Raw genomic sequence first — 20,703 nt, forward strand, 5'->3', positions numbered from 1 at the left:
GTCGTCTCCGAAGGTATGACAGTGATCGGCGAATTGTGGCCGGAGGATTACCGCACAACAATGACCATAAATGCAGACTGCACGGTGGCCATTTTTCTGCGGTGTCCTGCAGCATGGGAGCTCTATGACGACGCTGAACAATGATAGGTGACTTCATTGCCACGGGTTCTTAACCATAGCTTCGTTGCATGGCGAACGCCATATTGCAGAACAGCCAAAACGGTTATGGGCTTGCCTGAGCTGGTTTTCTCCGTAGCTGCGGCTTCATGCGATGGTGTTGCATGCGCTACTTGTGTATTATGCATGTGTGGAGAATGCTGGGATTGCACGCTGCTTGCCCCCGCACGTGTTTTTAGCGTGTTGGAGCAAAAGTGTTTTGAAAGGTTTATAATACAATTTCAGGCAATGTGTTTGTATTTGCGAATGTATGTACGAAACACCTGTGTTATCGCTGCTGGAAAGTCGAGATACTAACATCACTATGCAACTCAAAATTCGTGAACAATGGTCTAGACTTGTTTGTTGTTTGTTGTTTTTGTTTTTGTGAGCCCACCCCCCTTTGTCCTGTTGATTTTTGCTCCCATTGCTGGTGGGCTCCACTTATTTTTGCTAGAATAGTACAAAATTGCGACAAAAGGAAAATATCACGCAAAGCCCACCTTCTTTGTACGTGGTTTCATCTCTATGGTCTCCACTGTGCTGCTCAAGGAACGACTATTTGTTGATCGATACGTAATTGTAATTAGAATAGTCATTTACGTTAAAAAGTAGGCTAAACTTCACCGGAAACATCTTAGGCCTGGTGAGGTTGTTGGGCCTCTACCCGCACCCCAGTCATTACACAAAGCGACGCCCCTGCTAATAACTATGTTGCGAACGCCTAGCGCTGATTGCATATATATATATATATATATATATATATATATATAAGTGGGCTAGACAGGATAAGACGAGACAGGATGCGGGCACAGGGTGTCAGTATTAACGCTTCATTCACTCTAGTTATCATCTGGATACGAATAAGACATGAATTGACAGTAGACTTTACATCTAACATCTTGACATTCTTCATCGTCGACAATTGTCGTGGCCCTAAGAGGCAAATATTGCCGAACTATATTGTGCACATATATCATGAAAATACTGTATACATATATCTGCATTTGGGGACTGCGGCACTGCTCATCTTTAAACACCTTACGTATCCGAACGATTCTTAAAGGGGCTTCAGGCGAGGCTGTCATGCCTCTCGCCCCGTGTTACGTAGTGCTTTGATGGCCCGACTTTGGTGGCCTGATCGGCCTCCTGACCATGAACGGGCAGCAGTCCTCCAAGCGGAGACCGTTGTGAACTGCTGACGCTGAGCGCTGGTGCTGGCGGCTCCGGCAGTGTATCATCGACAGTCCAGTCAGTCCGGTGACCTCTGCACTGCCGCTGGGCTTTGTCGTGTGCGTCACCATGCTCAAGCAGGGGTACGAGGACTGGCTGCGGCACAAGATGGACGAGGAGGTCAACAACAAGCCGGCCGTCGTCGTCCGCCACGGCAGGCTGCAGGTGAGAATACCGGACCGGTACTGACGGGACAGGTGTGGTCTGAGCACCCGGATCCGGTGCGGACCAGACAGGTGTAGTCTGAGCGCACAAACCCGGCACCAATCAGGCAGGCGTGGTTTGAGCGCACAAACCCGGCACCAATTAAACAGGCGTGGTCGGAGCGCACAAACCCGGTTCTGATCAGACAAGTGTGTTTTGAGCAGGTAAACCCGGTACTGACCAGACAGGTGTAGTCTTTGCACAAACCCGGCACCAATCAGACAGGAGTGGTCTGAGCGCACAAATCCGGTACTGATCGGACAGGTGTGGTCTGAGCGCACAAATCCGGTACTGATCAGACAGGTGCGGTCTGAGCATACAAATCCGGTACTAATCAGACAGGTGTGGTCTGAACATACAGATCCGGTACTGATCAGACAGGTGTGGTCTGAACATACAGATCCGGTACTGATCAGACAGGTGTGGTCTGAACATACAGATCCGGTACTGATCAGACAGGTGTGGCCTGAACATACAGATCCGGTACTCATCAGACAGGTGTGGTCTGAACGTACAGATCCGGTACTGATCAGACAGGTGTGGTCTGAACATACAGATCCGGTACTGATCAGACGGGTGTGGTCTGAGCATACAAATCCGGTACTGATCAGACAGGTGTGGTCTGAGCATACAAACCCGTTGCTGGGCAGGCTAGTTCGGTGCTGGGCAGGCAGGTTCGGTCCTGGATCAGCTGGCCCGGTGCTGAGCAGGCAGCTTCGGTTCTGAATAGGTTAGTTCGGTACTGGACAGGCTAGTTCGGTACTGGACCAACTGGCCCGGTGCTGGGCAGGCAGGTTCGGCGCTGAGCAGGCAGGTTCGGTGCTGAGCAGGCAGGTTCGGTACTAGGCAGGCGCGTTCAGTGCATACCAAAACAGACCTGACACCAAACCGACCGCTGCTGACATGGCCGCTGCTCAGGTTTAAGCGTAGCAATTCGGCGATGCTGTCTGCTGGTAGTGGTGAACTTTGGGCCTGACGCTGCTGTCTACTGGTAACTTCGATAACCTCGGTAACTTACTGGAAACTTACTGGTAACTTCTATAACTTTGGTGTCTCAGGGGCTTTAGCTGTGCTCGAGGAAGCGAAGGAGAGGGAGTCAAACTGTTCGTTTGGGAGGTCAAATGAAAACAACAGGACTGTTCCTAACATATGGAGAGGAGCTTTCCCTGTTGGTGACGTCACCGACTGCCTGGGAGCAGAATATATAGTATACCATATACATATATGGTATGCTATTAACATTATAACATGCTATATACATATACAGTATACTATATTTTATGCACGGGAGTACAATGCTGTTGCTGGGCAGCCACGGAGTGGGCCAGCCCAGCAGCCCGAACCAACCGTTTTTTATGGCTTCTCACTAGCACTAGTGAATCACCACACAAGATGCAATGCGTAATTGCGAGATGCGAGAAGGATTAGATGCAATGATTAGGGCACGACTATTTGCAACGCAATGCGATTCAGTGTACGTCAAGCACTACCTATAGGTGTGATGCCCCGCACGTGCCAAGGGAGTGGCAAACTGATGCATAGCTGCCATGATTAATAAGGTGTTGGTGGGCCGCTTACTTTATATAAACTGCGATATTATACGTTTGGATCAGAAAGATGCTGCTGTGAAAGTCTAATCATGAAGACAGTGATGCAGGCGTAGTGTCAGATGAGAGTAAAAGCTGATAAAAATGACAAGAACTCCAAGCTAGACTATGCATAGCAGTACTATTACAAATGAAAATGAAATAATCCAGGAGGATTAAGCCGCCACTCCAGCCGCTACCTTTTGTTTGCAACTGTAAAAAGCGATTTCACAATATAATCTTACATTGGACAGCTGACACTTATTTGGCTGCTTGCGCCCCGGATGAAACCGCAATTCCGTCTGCCGTTTCAGGAGGTGAAAACGAAAAACATCATCGTGGGGGACATCGTGCACGTGCGCGCCGACGAGGACTTCCCATGTGACCTGGTGATGTTGACGTCCTCTGACCGCGAGGGTCACTGTCACATCCAGACGGCCAACCTGGACGGCGAGACCAACCTCAAGGTAGGCCACTGTCCGAAACGCACGGCTCCGAGCCCGATGTTTGTTGGGCTATGGTAAACAGATGGGTAGCAATACATTCTTTCCAAGCGGTGCAGCTCGTCCCATTCCCACTGCAGTAAATTTGTGAAATTGGCGCGTGGTTGAGGATCAAAAAAGGAAATGAACCTAAAGCTTATCACCTAGATGTTTGGCGAAGTCTGCCCATCAATCGCTGTAAGCATGTCACGTTTATATATATATATATATATATATATATATATATATATATATATATAACTGTGACAGGACCAGAATTGATCTCCTTCGTTTTTTAAATACATTAGTTACAAAGTGATCGCACCGCAGTCTTCGCGATTTGTGTGTGCTTGACTTTGCTTGGTGCAAGGTGAATTGCACAGCTAGCACGTGATAGCGTTAAATGCAGTAAAGCAATTTGTGAAATACCTCCCCAGTTGATGGAGACGCAGAGTTGGTGCTATCAAGACCCAGGCAGTTGGGCTTGAATTGCTTGCTGGGTTGTCCTTCTATCCTGGACCTGTTTGCGCCTATCTTAAATAAAATGGCAAGCAAATTTGTATTCAGGCTATCTTAAAAGAAGAAAAGAATGTGCATGCTTATCATTCATTGATAATGCACGATGCCATGATCACCATACCAAGTGTTTCAAAACTTACACCAATAACAGATGCATTCGGAATGAGACTGGACAGGAGATTCGGAACTTATAGTTCTGCAGCGAGATAATTAAAATACAGGGTCAGCTCTAGTTTCGGCAATCATATGTACTTCGATTTCGAATAAACTCTGTTCGCTTTGATTTGTTTTCGGGGTTGTTTTCATCCAAACGAAATCCAGCACAATTCTAGCCGCATTCACAAAATATCCCTCATGGAGTTTGCTGCACTTTCGATTCGGAGAGGCCCGCGGCCATGAACAACTTCCACTGGCGCTTCAGAAAACTGCGGCTAGAGTCTTGTCCCGAATGACAGGTAAGCACCGTGCTGTTGGTATTTTTAGGTCATTTTTTTCATGATCCGCATGGTGCATTTCATCCGGTTGCGTGATGTTCCCCAAATACCGAAACTCGTTTTGGAGGGGGATGAACGAAAAATTGTGTGCATGCTGCAGACTTCTATCGTTGACCCGGCGTGCTCTCGATGCAACCACACCCAAGATATTCAAACATTTTTCGTTTAGCCATTTATGTAGCCTTGCATTAGTTTTGCTGCTTGGTGGCTTGGTAACGTATGCTACCATATCTGTGATCACGATGCATCCTATTGAAACGCAAGTGGTCTCGCAAAAAAGGAGCAGTTCCAACTCGGTAGGGACACTGGATGCAGTTTGTTGGCAAATTATCGCCAAAGGCTAATGCTAATTAACAGGTGAATCCAAGACATAAATGTACGCTCATTATGAATGTAACAAATATATGAACTAGATCACTCATGAAGATCACTTATATGTCACTCATAAGTCATAGTTCCGTCAGCCATGAAGGAATGTAAAAAAACAACAACAAGAAGATGTATTGAACGTCCCGCAACAACGCAATTACATCGCTGGTAATTTTGATATGCGCCATGGTTCCGACGAATATTTTTAAATACATTTTCAACGGGAAACTATTAAATCGAATCAACAGGCCGACTGCATGCTAAAATCAGCCCATTGATTTTGTATAAGCGATCAAATATGACAGAGTTGTGTTTCGGGCCCTTCACCATATACTTGGTCACAAACATCAAGTTTTAGACCTTAAGTAAATGCGACCATTACCACTCGTCTTAGGGCAGCGCACAAGGTGCATCAACCAGCTGCATTGCAGAAGGACTCAGCCTGGAAAAAGAGCAAAATGACGGACAGCACCATCTTACAGCTGCTGGGAGTGACCGCGGATGGGGGCCTGTCGCCGTTTCAGACCAAGGAATCGCCGACGCAGACTCGGCACATGCGCTCCCTCTCCGACCTGGACACGGTGCGTGCCATCATCGAGTGCGAGAACCCCAAGCCGGACCTGTACAAATTCGTGGGCAACATGACCTTCCACAACGCGGCCAGCGGCGTCCGCGATGAGGTGCCGCTGGGGCCGGAGCACGTGCTGCTGCGGGGCTCGCGGCTGAAGAACACCGACCACATCTACGGTCAGTGGCAGGCGAGCGGCCTTCGGTGCGCGACGGGCTCGAAGGGGGGGGGGGGGGTCGACCGGTTAGGGATGCGGCGCGCCGGCCGCGGCGGTTTCACCACGCGATGTTCTGGGGCCTCGCGTTCGGATGCTGCCGGAAGGTTGTGCAAAGGTCGGGATGACTCTTCTTTCAGGGATGCAGCCGGTATTTTCCAGGAAGCTAGAATCGCTTTTGATCTCGGGTGGGAGTGAAAAATTTCATTGCAAAAAGACCATGAGGGAGTGAAAAAATCAATTCACAAAAGATGGAACTTGTGAGCTCGTGACTGGTGCTTCAGCAAACAAAGACATCTATTTCAAGCTGGCATGGACGTAATATCAGAACCCTGACAAAACTGTTTTGTTTTTTAGCATCTTAGGCCATTTAAACGTAAAAAAATACACTAAAGCATAGTAATTTCATGACAGTGTAATGAGCATAAAAGATTATTGACACCAATAATTTGATGCTGTACTTTGCACTTCCCTTCCGCAGTAATTTGAACGCAAAACAAAGCAAAGGAATTCAATAACAAAATAACAACGGAAAATTCAACAAACATAAAACACTCAAACAAAAAAACTTAGGACTCCTGCACATCAGCCCATCACTAAGTCAAACACAATAGACGTACCTCTGGCTTCTGTTGTGATGGGATCAGGGAAATCATGCATTTTGTCACTGTTTCTTACAAAATACCGACGCCTTACTTCATCTCATCCTGTCTAACCTGTTTGTAACAGAGAAACATTTGTGAGTTACAGTTTAGTTTGATGTCAACAAGCATACACAAATCAAATGAATAAAAATGCAAGTTGAAACCAACCAAAAATTAGCCTTATCATGCTTTTATCACAAGTGCTGCTGTCAACAAATAGGTGAGTTGAGATGATGTTCAACGTATGGGCTACCCTAAGTTAGGTGAAGTTGGTTAAGTGCATGACAAGTGGCAACAGAAATTGCGCAAAAATAAGTAACTCACAACTACTGCTGTGATGCAACCAGGTTAGACGGGGTGAGATCAAGAAAGGCCTCTTTCGGTTAGCCATAGTTATGCTACATTCATGGAAATAAGCATTGGTATTTTGTAAGAAACAGTGACAAAACGTATGTTTTCGCTGATCCCATCTTAACAGAAGCCAGAAGTATGTCTATTGTGTTTAACTTGGTGATAGCTGACGCGTAGTAGTCCTAGCTTTTTGTTTGTTTAAGGGTTTTATGTTTGTTGAATTTTCTGTTGTTATTTTGTTTTTGAATTCCTTCGCTTTGTTTTGTGTTAAAAGTGTTGTGGAAGGGAAATACAAAGTGCAGCATCAGATTATTGGTGTTAATAATCTTTTATGCTCATTACACTGTCATGAAATTACTATGCTTTGATGCATTCTGTTTCACTTTAATGGCCTGAAATGTTAAAAACAAAGCAGATTTGTCAGGTTTCTGATAATACGTCCGTGCCAACTTGAAATAGATGTCTTTATTTGCTGAATCATTAGTCACGAGCTCATAAGTTCCATCTTTTGTGAATTGATTCTTTCACTCCCGCACCGTCTTCTTGCAACGAAATTTTTCACTCCCACCCTAGTTCAAAAGCGATTCTAGCTCCCTGCTCTCCATCCCTCTGGTCCGAGCGGCGGCGGTGGACCCGGGCACTCGCCTCGGATCTCGCCAGTCGCGGGAGGGGGGGGGGGGGGCTGAGGGGGTTGCGTGACCGGAAAGCCGCCTGCTCTGTCTCCCGCCCGGGCCGGCCCAAGACCGGTTATGGCGCTGATGGTGAGACCGACTCTGGCTAGTCAACTTGCGGTTTAGAAATACCCCTTGCAGCCACCTTGCGGCTTAGAAATAAAAATGAAGTGAATGGACAGTGCATAGCTTTCCAGTGCCTCTGGGGATGGTGATGCGGATCGCGCGGTTCAGAGAAAGCTGTTGGGAGCAAGGCGTGCTTATTGATGATCTTTGCGAGCGTTGGTGGCGTGACAGAAACTTGTCTGTTTGCACCAGAGTTCTATGCACGTGTGGAAGCAATGACATTTCCACCCACATCAAATCCTGGGTAATGAACGTAAAATCCTTGCTATAGTAATGCTACACCAAAGCATTGGTATAGCAAGTCGAAGTTGTTCATCGTTTTTCCCATCCGACTCTGACCTACCAAAAACTGCGAGATGACCTGTGTGTACGTCTGGTGGGTTCCTCCAGACCTTTTGCCACCGCCGCCCACAGCCATCCCCCGGCGCGCTAAGCGGGCTCGCGCCTGAATTGGAATGGCTCAGGGTTGGCTCCATGCGATCAGTTCAAGACATGCAACTGTTCTTCCAGGATGTGCTATCTACACCGGTCGGGACACGAAACTAGCGCTCAATCTGAAGATTACCAGCAACAAGTTCTCGTCGGTCGAGAAGTAAGAATTGGCCTGGCGTCATCGGGCCGAACGGTTTGGAGTAGAGCTCCGCTGCCACGACAAATCTGGTTCATCAGAGTCAGCCAGGCGTGATATTTCGTGGCGGGCGAAACGTAACCAACTGACATTGCCTGCCAGCCGCAAGACACAAACAGGGATGTAGTTACGTGTTCAGTTAGTGGGGTTCCAGCCTCCCACGCCCCACTTAGTCTTACCCTCCAGCTTCGAGGGGAAGGGGTTCAGATCCGTGAAAAGACTAGGTTTAGAGCGAGATTGGAGGTGGTCTTTATCATTCCCGCCTGGCTGCACCCCGTTCCCAAAGGAATCGTGCAAAGCTATGCTGTTCTGCAAGATCATTGTAAAGGAAGACGAAAGACCACAAAGAGAAGAAGGCGAAAGGGTGCGTGCTCTTTCGTCCCAAAGGGCCTCTGTGCTTCCCAAGCTCCATGGATAGCTACCGCTGGCAGAGTGGAGCCGCACGCCTGTCCTGTGAATCTTGCTTATCCCTGACGCCGTCGGCAGGTCAATGAACAAGTTCCTGGTCTTCTTCCTGCTGTTGCTGTTGGGCGAGGTCACCGTGGCCACGCTGTTCTCCTACTTCTACCAGAAACGCGTAGCCACGCTGACCAGCCAGCCCGGCATGCTGGAGAGTGAGTGTGTGCGGGGATAGGGGGGGGGGGGGCTTACCCCGTTACGCCAGTAGCTTTCCCCCTCTCCTTCCTATCACCGCCATCGCTCTCACGTACGCTGTCTACACAGAATGGTGGTGCGAGCTTGCTCTGTACTTGTCTTGCCTCTATTACCGTTGTATTGTCACCACTGTCGTGGAGATAAGTCCGAGTAAAATCGTGCCAAAAATTTCCTTCCGCGCTGGGATTCTACCACCATTGTCAGTCGGTGGTCCAGGTAATAAGTATAAGCTTTTTGAAGTGCTTAATTCGTCCACTAAAACCTACCGTGAAGGCATGACTTCAATGGTCCTTAAGGCATAGTTGTTTGCCATGTTCTGTATGAAACTGAAAATATGAAGTCTTTTGATACACCAACTTAGTCTGTAACACCCAAAAATGACTTCAATGACGCTTTTGGCAATTCTGCACGCATTTGAATCAATGGTAAAACTAAACTTGCGAACAGCGTCGCGTCGAGCGGCGCCAGCACGTAAAAGCAGCGGCAGGATACGCCTCAACAATAGCCGCGTGCGTGTGCCGGGCTCGGGCCGGCCTCCGCGGGCCAGTCTTCCGGACGTCTGCCGGGCCGCCGGCCTGCAGGGGCCGCTCAATGAGCCCCACCGGCCCGGGTCGATGTGATTGCGTGCGTCGAATGTCACCCGGAACATATGAAGAGACCGAGCTGCCGCCGAGACATCGGCCGGTCGTTACGTGAGCGGGCGCGTGTGGCCCGCTTGATTGACCTGGCCGAGAGCGGGCCTGTCCCGCGGGGCACGGCTGGGGCGGTCAGAAGCGGCCTGCGGCGGTGCATCGGAACCACTACTGGCCGGCCCGGCCACACAGGGTAGCAATTACTTTGGGATAGGCTGGGCGACCGCCGGTGGGTTGATTCGCTTTTCTCCCAGCAACGCCGGAGCCTGTGTCGCTAGGCCCCGCTAAGGATCGAACTGTACGGCGTTGCCACCCGGCAGGCACATCCGGGAGTGGTAATGCCAAGAAGTTGTTAAATCGGCGCATCTGTCGTGATTTGCTCAGAGCGCAATAACAATCAACAATAAAAATATGCTGTGCCGCATATTGCATTGCATCATGCAATATAGCAGCCACCTCTTGGCGCCCAGCACGTGCTCAGGCGTATAAAGAGTCACTCATTGCCTACCTGCGCTTTATAACCTCCCGCAATGACAATTTCACCCGGCCTTAAACTCGGCTGTCCGACCCGGAACTGTCCTGGTGTCCGCGAGGCCGCGCGGCGACACTCGGCTGCCATCATCTTGCGGGCGGGATCAGGCTGACCCCGAGCCAGCATAGGGGTGGAGTGGGGCTGGGGAGGGGGGAGGGGGGGGGAGGGGCAATGGGCCGATTGATATGACGTCACGTGGGTTCACAAACGCACATCCACGTTGTCGGGTGGTGTCTGATGACAGCCCTCGCCAGGTCTGCCCTGGCGGCGGTGCAAGAGGTCAGGAGTCAAGTGGTGTCGGTGATATCTGTGACGGAGAATACGGGTACCGGTCCACTGGCGGTGACGGGGCGCGCCGTGTTATATGACTGATAGGAGGCGCGACTGACCTTTTCCTTATGAAAAACCTCGGTGAGCGGAATCCACTAAAAAATGCGTTGTTTCAAAGTCGTACGAAAAAGTTTCAACGAATGTTCGTGTGAAGTGCTTTTCACATTCTGGTTTGCCACCAGCTCCCAAACATTTTGATCTTATTTCCATGGACCTTGAGCGGTTGGAATTTACCTGAAAGCATATTGCGCGTTTTTTAATTTTCGTGACCTCCCCAGACCCCGTGAGGGCCTCAGAAGCCAGCTGAGCTTTTTTCTTGAATAACGTCCGAACGGTTGTGAGCACAATGTCTATGCTGTTAAGAAACGATGCTGAAATTATAGGCAGCTAAGTTAAATCATTTTAACACCTGTGAAAATTTGAACATTATCTAAATCTAGAATCTAAGACCTCCACCTAGGTCACGTCTGTCAATATTGACTCGTGTCCATCAGATAGTTTTCTAATGGCTATTCAACGTCTTTCGCCGCATCATCACAACATGTTAAGCTTTTCAGGTGACCGTAGGTTCTACAAATTGCGATTGATTGATTGATTGACGATCAGATTTGACCCGACTTGTCCATTGCGGTTTTCGCGAGACCCTAGCTTGCTTAATTTTGAGATTTGAGGTGAGTTCCCGACTCCCCATCGTGCGGTGAATTTGAAAAATAACCTTTTTCCGGCCATCCGGAAGAAAAAAGGAGGTCGAGGATAAAAGCAACGACTGGAGCGGTCGGAGACACACATATCTTCACTGCAACAGTAGCTCGGGCTTTATTTCTGGACCAGCAAGCGCCGCTTTTTATTTGCTCGTGGAATGTATCTTGTACGCCGTACCAGGAGTGTATGTCACATTTGACACCGCTAAGTTGCATATGGCTAATAGAAGGCACTCAATCACAGGCGTAATGAACAGAGAGTCGTAATCGCGTGTGGCTCCGGGGGCATGTACCACATCCCCTGTCTTCAAAATTATTACATGTATCAATATGCGTGCAAACTGATGTTAATTCAAAGCATTGCGGCATGAACACGTAAAAATGAGTACGTCGAGAACGCACTATGCTGTTTTACACCATGGACATGCTTTCGCTCGTCGGTGGCGCGCTGACCTTGGTTTTCAGCGACAGGTTTTGGTTGAGTCCCCCCGCCCCTGCTTTCGTCACGAAATCCTGCGGAAGCCTTTGATGAACCGCAGTCTGATAGGCCTTCCGCATGCCACATTTGCATAACATTTCATGCCGGATCCAAAGAAAGTGAGAGCCGTACTTCTCACATGCCGGTTATTTTTACATTCATGACGGAAGCGATCGCGACTGGCTGGTCCTTTTTGTCATGTGCGCGTTCCAAACACTTGCTATGTTTTTATACGTGACCATTTTTGGGTTTGCATGCGGCCATGGGCATAAAAATGTACATTCGGAGTCAATGCTCACGCGATAGGAAAACGCCAAACGGGAAGTAGGTCAATAGGTGAGTGTCTGGTACTCATAACAAGGGAAACTGGCATTTGCCTTGCAACGCCGCATGCTGCTCTAAACATGCATAGTTTGCGCACAGCCTCTGGAACGTTCGTGCAATCATGGAATGCGTAGTTATGTGTTGACAGTGTGAGAACTCATGTACTCCAAACGAAAGCCGCGTGGATCTTGACTTGGGTCATCTTCGTCGGTCAGGGCTGGGAGCACTTAAGGTTTATAAACTACGCAACTGAAATCCTCGCTGACCATCTTCCTTCGCTATTCTCCTCCGTCTTGCCTTGACATGCGCTCGGGTGAGGTGAGGGGGGGGGGGGGAATTTATCCTCCGAAGGTTTTTCCAGAATGGTTTCCGAACGGCGCGGCGTAGCCGCGCCAAATTTTGCAGAACTGTAGACAATTGAATAGTGGATCGTTTGGTGAAAAATTTATATGTACCTTGTAAGGTCGCTGACCTAAAGCAGATCAAAGTCAGGCCATTGTTTTAGCGAAGCCTATTTCTAGGGAATCGTTCAATCTGATGCAACAACGTAGTGTTGACAAAGCCATACATCTCTGAAATGCTTTCTTAGACAACACAACAATTGAATGAGCAAATTGCATTGAGCCAATGTCAGGTATAAAGGTCAGACCAAGGTCAAGATGAGCCTGTTTTAGTACTGTAGAACTTGCTGTATGGGATAGGTTTTGGTGCTCATTCCGAATTATTGATAGCAGGAGCCGCATTCTACATCTTTCATGAACTTCTTGGAGGTCAGAATAGGTCACTGATCTAAAATAACCCAGGTCAACACCTGTTTTTAGAAGCATGCTGCCTAGCGTAATATTTGTCGCTTATTTGAATGCAAAACTCAAGCAATCTTCTATCATTTTGGTCAGCATGATCCTCAAAAGGTCAAGCAAGGTCGCTGACCTTAAATGGGCATGTAACGTTTTGCTTAGAAACAGCTATCTAGGTTCTGGAGGCACTGTGGAGACCAACCTGGAATTTAACCTTGTTTGACCTTATTTGACTCGAATGTCAGGCCTAGGAAGATCAGCGTAGGAACCTCAAAAGAAGAAGATCAGCCTAGGAACCTCAAACTTTGACATAATCAGCGTAGGAACCTCAAAAGAAGAGGATCAGCCTAGGAACCTCAAACTTTGACATAAGTGGGTTCACGTGCAGTTCAACATATCCTGTGAATTTAGTGTCTCTAGCTCTCATAGTTCTTGAGATCTTAGGGGAGTCAAATTCGCCCCAACCCAGCGAAGGGTTTCCAGCCGGCCACACGGGCGCGTGTTAACCGGATTACGGCGATTGCCTGAACATGATTTCATTTATGCAAAATAGCGGGTGAAAGCCGAAGCTCCGAGCCTGCAGCGCTGGGCAGAAGGCACCGACAACAGCACCACCCCCGCCCGCTGCATCCCTCCCGTGTTCCCTTGCCACCCACACGCTTGGTGACTCGGAGCTGGCGTGTCCACGGGGCGGCGGCAGCCGGGCGCTGTCGTCGGCTTTATCTCGCCAGCACCCGGTGTATGGGCGCACCTGCGACGTTCACTGACTGGGGCCGCATCCGAACAACTACTCTCTCAGCGGCGGCGAGCAGCGCGCCCCGGACCCGCTCTCACACAGCAGCCGCGATGGGGGTCACAACAAGCCGCAAAGTCGACCTGGCTGTTTTGGCGAAGCGTCTTCCCGGGCTGGTCCGTTTCGGGTGCCCTGCGGCAGGCATGTTATGTCTGACGTGATGGGATTGGTCTGTTGGCTTTACTGATGTGGGGGCGTTTACGATATTGCCCGTGGCGACGTGTTTACCTGCCTCCGAAGGTTATTCCACCGCGGACGGGAATTCCCATCCCGCTAACCTGTCCGTCCTCGTTTGCGTTCGACCTGTGCAGACCGTTGTCAGCTCTGCACTGCCTGACAATTTCCCACCCAGCCGGCGCCGTGGACGCTCCACACCTGTGGTGTGCAGCTCCCAGGGTACGGGGCCGCGCCGCGCCGTCAGCGGCGCCGGTTTCCCCGCGGCCGGTCACGGCGCTGGCCCCGGGCAGCTCGGCAGTGTTGGCTGCGACCCTCGGTCGGACAGGCGCCCGGCGTTGGCACGACTTGTGGCCACTGCTCACACGTGCTGCGGTCACGCGACCGCCTCTTTCGACGCCGGGTGTCACGTGCTGGCCGCGGCGCCCGCGGGGTTGGGCTGGTCGGTGTTGGAGCTGGCAGAGCTGGACGGCGAGAGCGGACGGCTGCGGATGGTCAGCCGGTGTGCGCAATGTCCGCAGTCTATTTTCTTTGCCGGATGCTTGTTTACACTAATCGTGGTTCCGACCATACGAGCCAAAACTGCACCTGCCCGCTGCATTAACGTCCCTCCTAAACATCGGCGGCGCCAGTTTTTCGCTCGCTGCTTGGCGGTGATGCAGCCGATAACAAACAGCTTTGCAAACCTTCCGACAGCGCCTTGCGCTGGGATGCCGTGGGGCTCAGATCGAAGATCAGTTCGGAGACCGTGTATGTCAGTTCAGAGATCGTCCGGCTCGCTACCGCGAGGTGCCAGCCCGGCTATCGGCCAAGGGGTTTATCACGCCCCCCCCCCCTACGGAAATCAGCGCGATAAGTGTTGCCGCAAAGTGACCTGAGGTTTCTGGCGCCGGTGTTATGGTCCCCGTGTCCCCAAAGTCTGGCGTCCGGTGTTAAGGTCCACGTGCCTCCGAAGGCCAGCACGTGGACGCAACAGCGGTGATTATCCAGGCGCTGCCGCGGGGCCGTAAGGTCGGCGGGATCCCATTCTTGGACAATCGTGACTGGGTGGTGTTCCCAGCGACGCCAATGGAACGTGCTGCGCGGAATCAAGGTCGCGCTTTCGTAATTCGGTTGTGTAAACGGCTGCATAAAGTCACCGGTGCCTCTCGTGCACGCGACCGCACTCGTTTGGTGCCCTGTTTGGTACCCTGTTTGGTCATCTGGCTCTAGTTTTTGTGCTTTCCTTATGCTATGCATGCCGATAAAGTTCAGCAAGCAGTTGGAACAGTTTTATTGTGTTCGTCTTAACGTGTGGACTGTGGTATGTGTTCATACCGGACTATCAGTTGATGGTTCCATTGGCTTAGCTTCGCAAATTCAGTTGGGTGCGGGTGATGTGCTGAGCAGTAAAAAATAGCGAAGCCTACCTTCACAATGACGCCGAGAAACTAGTTTTGCCCCGGCTCTGGCCCACTTACTTCTCTAAGTTGGTGGGATGGAGCCCAGCTTAGGGGTGTGTGCACCCTGCAACTTAATAAGAAATACACCCCTAGTCGCTTTTAAACGCTGTGAGAATGCAATTGGTATGGCCATGGCAGTTTGGTATGCACTTCTGAGGAACGTGGACGTGTATACACAGAAGCAGACGCGCAGTGTGTCCTGATCTCGCCTTGACCTTGGGTGTTGATGTGGCACCGTGACACTGATGCAAGTCCTTGGGGCTGGTGTGGCCCCTGGACGCTGAAACTACGTGCCCCCGGGGCTTTGAAATGGCACCGGGACGCTGATATAAGTCCTTGGGGCTGATGTGACCCCTGGGCGCTGAAACCCCGTGCCCCTGGGGCACTGGATGGCGCCGGAACGCTGACATCGCCCCGAGGTGCTGACTCGGCCACCGAAGTCGCTGGCGCTCTATGAAACGGAATTAGACCAGGTGCATTGTCATCATTTAAACCCGTGTGCACGTTCATGGCCCATAAAAAATTAGCATGGCTTCAGCTTTCAACACGAATGCAGTGCAGCCGGGTGTACTTCACCAGGCATCGCACCCCCAGTGAGCCGCTGTACTGCATCAACAGTACCACCTTGTGCCGATTCCGCTGTCGCAAGCGAACGTCAACAGCAGCCTTAGCGATGGCGTTGCTGCTGGTGTGCGTTTTGTGACATTGGCTGTCTTTCCAGCCTCGCCGTGGTACCTGCCGGCTGAAGATTTCGCCCCAGTCAACACCATCTTCTCCTTCCTGGTCATCTTCAACTACATCATTCCGATATCGTTGTATGTTACTGTCGGTAAGTGTGGACGTGTCTTTGCCATGCGCCCTGTCCGCGCCCTTCGGGCTGCTCCGAGATGGGGCGAGGGGAGTGTATCTGACCTCTGAGAGAGGCTGGTTGGTGCGGAGCGTGGTACAGCTGCAAAGATCCTCATCAGGAAGATTCGCGTAATGAAACATTGAAAAGCGATTCACGTCCCAACGTAGCCGTTCAGGTCGATCAGTCAACCATCATGGTGCATCATCGTAAAAAGTGAGTTCAGGCTCCAACGCAACTGCTTTGATTGATCCGCGAACCAGTTACTTTCTAATTGGTAAACCATGCGTGTACATATCTAGTGCTTTCCCAACGTGCATTAGTCTTCCTTCACGACCTTTATCCTATTCAGCCGTATCATAATTTGTTGGGGCCTATACTTCAGCCATATCATAATTTGTTGGGGCCTATACTTCAGCCATATCATAATTTGTTGGGGCCTATACTTCAGCCATATCATAATTTGTTGGGGCCTATACTTCAGCCATATCATAATTTGTTGGGGCCTATACTTCAGCCGTATCATAATTTGTTGGGGCCTATACTTCTCTCTGTCGACTGCGACCCTTCCCAAGCCCTAGCGAATGTGTGGCGATGTGGGCTCGTGGACCGTGTGGTGATGCGACCTGGTCGACCGTTTGGCGATGTGACCTGGTCGAACGTGTGGTGATGTGACCCGGGACGACCGTGGGGTGATGTGAACTAGTCAACCGTGTGGTTCTATGACCCGGGACGACCGTGTGATGATGTGACCCGGGACGACCGTGTGGTGATGTGACCTAGTCGAACGTGTGGTGATACGACTCGGGACAACCGTGTGGTGCTATGACCCGGGACGACCGGGTGGTGATGTGAGCTCGTCGACCGTGTGGTGATGTGACCTCGTCGACCGTGTGGTTATATGACCGGGGACGAATGACCCTGTCGCGCGCCGCAGAGATGGTGAAGTTCGCTGGAACTCGCTTCCTGGTGTGGGACGAGCAGCTGGTGTTTGACGGAGCAGGACCCAAGGCAAACACGTCCGACCTCAACGAGGAACTGGGCCAGGTCAGTCAGGGCGCCGCTGCCACGGTTCGCCGCGCTCTTTGTCGGGGGGCATCTGTTCTGGTAGCTCCGCGGGGGCTTATCGTGCTTACACGGGTCTGATGCAGCATGAGATAGTTTGCTCGGCTGCGCCAGTCTCACCCTGAGTTGTGGCACTGGATGGACGTGCGTTCGCTTTTGTTTTGATCACGTGTGCTCATGGTGAATGCACAGGGCTGACATTTGACCATGTTTACAGGTTGAGTGGCAAGCGTGTGGCGTTACTGATCGATGCATATATTCATGAGATGGTTTGCTGGTGCACGAACGTGTTACAGATCATGCACAATACAAAGTGATAACCTGTTCTTTCCATTCATTCATTCCCCCTAACTGTCCTCGTGCCCGCGAGCCGAGCACCTGGTCTGCATCCACGGCTGACGCAGCTCCGTTCCGCGCAGATTGAATACCTCTTCTCGGACAAGACGGGCACCCTGACTGAGAACGACATGCAGTTCCAGCACTGCTCAGTGGCCGGCAGGAACTACAAGGAAGTGGACGGTGTGCTGCTGCCTCACAACCCCAGCGAGCGCGTCGTTACGGCCTCCGCCGCCGGCTCCACTAAACTGGAGCACCTGCAGGTCAGCACAGAGCCCCGAACGCTGACCGCTGAGGTTGCGACGTGCAGGGAGCTGAGAATGACGCTCAGCGCTGCATACGGTATGCCAGCACCGGAAGCCGGGCTGCTGGCCGCCTCCTGGAATAGAGAAACTCGGAAACAGGGTGTGGGGGTCTAGTGGTTTTTTTGGTGGAGTGTGTCAATTGCAGGCTGGAAACTAGTTGCTGGCAGTCATGATGTTTTTGGGCATGCATAGATACAACTGGCACGTGTGGTACGGTTCGTTTTGGCCCGTGAATGCCAAGTTGTAATGCCTCTCTCATCTTTGGCATATCGGTGCTTTCATCTGCGACCTAACCAATTATGATTTTCGACGACTATTGTGATGACTCTAATGCATTCGAACTTCTCCGAGATCTCCACGTCTCTCTCGGATCCGTAATCTTCACCCGTATTCCAACTTTGACTTTCAGCCCCCGTCCCTTGCTAGCTCGTAAATGCGCGAATGAGGATTATTTTCCGTTTGTTATCACGTGATCCTGCTCCCAACTCAGTATTGTCCAAATAGATGGCCTTCTGTGATCTCCTGGTGATGGTGTGATGCGTGGCGATGGTAACGCTGCACTTGCTTGATGCTTCATGTGAGGCTCTTCGTGATTTCACTCGTGACCCCGTGTAATCTTTAAGTAACGGTATGATTCCGTTGGCAAGTCGTGAGTTAAATGAGTAAGTTGGCAAGTGAGCAGTCTTACCACGCTGCCTAATTCTGCTGGTGACACATGAAGGTTGTAGTCTTGACTTAGTGTGACTCCGGACCACGCGACCCTATTGATGACTCGGACTGACACTGCACTGTAGGGGCTCCTTGGTGACTGCATGATTCCTGCGGACTGTGGCATTTCGTTGTTGAATCGGCTTAAGTCCGCGGTGTGCGACCAGGACCTTTGTCCCACCGGCGTTGGCTGCGTGATGTCAAATTGCATGATCCCCTCGGTGACTGCGTGATCCTGGTGGTGACTGTGCGATCCAGGTGGTGACCGCGTGATCCCGGTGGTGACTGTGTGATTCTGGTAGATACTGCGTAGTCCCACAGTGGTGGTGAGCTTCCTGTAGTGGCTTGTGATCCCGGTGGTGGTGGGCGACTGCGTGATACCGGCGTTGTCTTCGTGATCCCGGTGGTGTCTGTGTGGTCCCGGCGGTGACCGCGTGATCCCGGTGGTAACCCTGCGTTCTTCCGGCGATAACTCCGCGTGTTCCGGCAGCGGGCGGAGCTGGACGGCTTCCTGACGGCGCTGGCGCTCTGCCACACAGTTCAGGTGGCCGAGGGCAGCAGCGACGACCCTCTGCCCAGCTACCAGGCCAGCAGCCCGGACGAGAAGGCGCTGGTCGAAGCGTGCAGCAGGTCAGTACCACAGTGCAGCTCAGGTCTGGCCAACATTGTCGACAGCGGTCCTCTTCGTGTCAGGTCAGGTTTATAGGCCTGCAATAGGTGAATACCACGACTTTGGGCTAGATCGTACCCAGATGAAGTTATTGATTTCTTTACTTCTATGCGTGCTTTTTACCATCACTGACACACTATATCTCGTAGAAATAGGAATATGTGGCAGCTGAGACGAGAGAGTATGCCGTACTGTTTAGACAACGAAGACGTGTTTTCCGTGCATGAAGGCAAACCGCCCGATTAGCTGTATTTGCACGATATGGTTCGGACAGCAAGGTATCGGTGAGCTCTGCAGTCTGGAAGACCGATGCAACGAAGGATTTAGGATAGGCCGATGTGCTTATGGGCTCTTCTCAGTGGGACAATTGAGCATGCTTGTGCATCTGCTTCCTGTATGGCCCAGTCCAGTGACCTTCTTGCCTTTCGCTTTCTCCCAGGCCATGCCGTAAGTGAACGTACCACCACAATACATGGGATATAGACCGCGACATACAGGGCGTTGACCGGTTTCCTGGAAGGCTGGGTGGAGACCGATTGTGTCTGCATTGTTTTGTGATGACGTAATGCCCCTGCCTACGTTGTGCGCCCCGCGTGCTGTGATAGATCGCGAGGTTTTACCGGGACTTGTGCGGATAGTGTGAAGGTGTCTATGAAGACATCACATTTGCGGACTTAGTTTAGGTCGTATTGTTGCTGTCTGTCAAAATTTATGCACCTTGTTTTCTTCAATTAACTTCCAAACGTGCAACATCAGTGTCCTGTTCTGTTTAACATACACCGTCCGTGGATGTTTAAGAAGCAAGATGGTGCCGCCGAGCTGGCACCCGGCAGTAGTGGTGGCCGACCCTGCTATCACATGTCCGGAGAACAGCACCAGTGTGTGCTTTCTCGGCCCGACATTTGCCAGCGTATGGGGTTTGATCCCAATGGTCAACACGTACAATCTGGCAGTGGCTGGCGTATTTCATCACTCATGTTGACTGACTGGGACAGCCCGCGCCGCTATCTTTGCGATTAACTGCAATTGTGGACATACAACGGACAATCAGTGCCCGAACGATGGTATCGAAGGAAGAACAAGTCAAAGATCTATTCCAAAAGGCGGAACAAGGGGAGTGGTGCACATCCATCCGGGCTGCATCGAAGCTACAGAGAGGATATTGGGGTTATACCATACAGATGACCCTAGGAGCTAAGTACGGCAGCATCAAGCATCATGCGCCTGATTTTATAACAAAAACTCGGGAAAAAATTTTCGGTCGGAAGGCCTTCACAACGCAAACACATGACTTAGCTTTTGGGATTAGAGTCCTATAAAATTTAGTATGTTGGAATGCATTCAATCGACACCAATTTGGCGTATCCCAGCTTTTTATGGCAGCCATCAAGTCATTTGAGTTACACTTAACACGGGCTCGGGTGGGGGTCAAATTGACACCTCCCGAAGGTTTTCCAGAATGGTTTCCGAACGGCGCGGCGCAGCCGCGCTAAATTTTGCAGAGCTGTAGGCAATTGAATAACGGATCGTTTGGCATCAAAAATCTATATGTAACGTGTAAGGCGCTGACCTATGACAGGTCAAAGTTGGGCCATGGTTCCAGCGAAGGCAATTTCTAGGGAATCCTTCAATCTGATCCAACAACGAAGTGTTAGACGAAGCCATACATC

At 50.8% G+C, this 20,703-nt stretch overlaps 1 protein-coding gene across 2 annotated transcripts in view; it reads left to right on the plus strand.

The window, feature by feature from the left end:
• Positions 1-20,703, plus strand: part of LOC119096320 (putative phospholipid-transporting ATPase IF) — a 57,770-nt gene that overhangs the window by 19,087 nt on the left and 17,980 nt on the right. For both annotated transcript variants that reach the window (XM_037219159.1, XM_037219158.1), the window contains exons 4-12: positions 1,390-1,554; positions 3,494-3,646; positions 5,568-5,790; positions 8,128-8,209; positions 8,732-8,859; positions 15,824-15,931; positions 16,887-16,996; positions 17,434-17,613; positions 18,854-18,993. In XM_037219159.1, the coding sequence (XP_037075054.1) occupies positions 1,390-1,554; positions 3,494-3,646; positions 5,568-5,790; positions 8,128-8,209; positions 8,732-8,859; positions 15,824-15,931; positions 16,887-16,996; positions 17,434-17,613; positions 18,854-18,993 (1,289 nt within the window). The remainder of the gene's footprint in view (positions 1-1,389; positions 1,555-3,493; positions 3,647-5,567; positions 5,791-8,127; positions 8,210-8,731; positions 8,860-15,823; positions 15,932-16,886; positions 16,997-17,433; positions 17,614-18,853; positions 18,994-20,703) is intronic.

This window comes from Pollicipes pollicipes, unplaced genomic scaffold, assembly GCF_011947565.3.
Source record: "Pollicipes pollicipes isolate AB1234 unplaced genomic scaffold, Ppol_2.1 Scaffold_4295;HRSCAF=5057_pilon_pilon_pilon, whole genome shotgun sequence".
In the NCBI taxonomy this organism is placed as follows: Eukaryota; Metazoa; Arthropoda; class Thecostraca; order Pollicipedomorpha; family Pollicipedidae; genus Pollicipes; species Pollicipes pollicipes.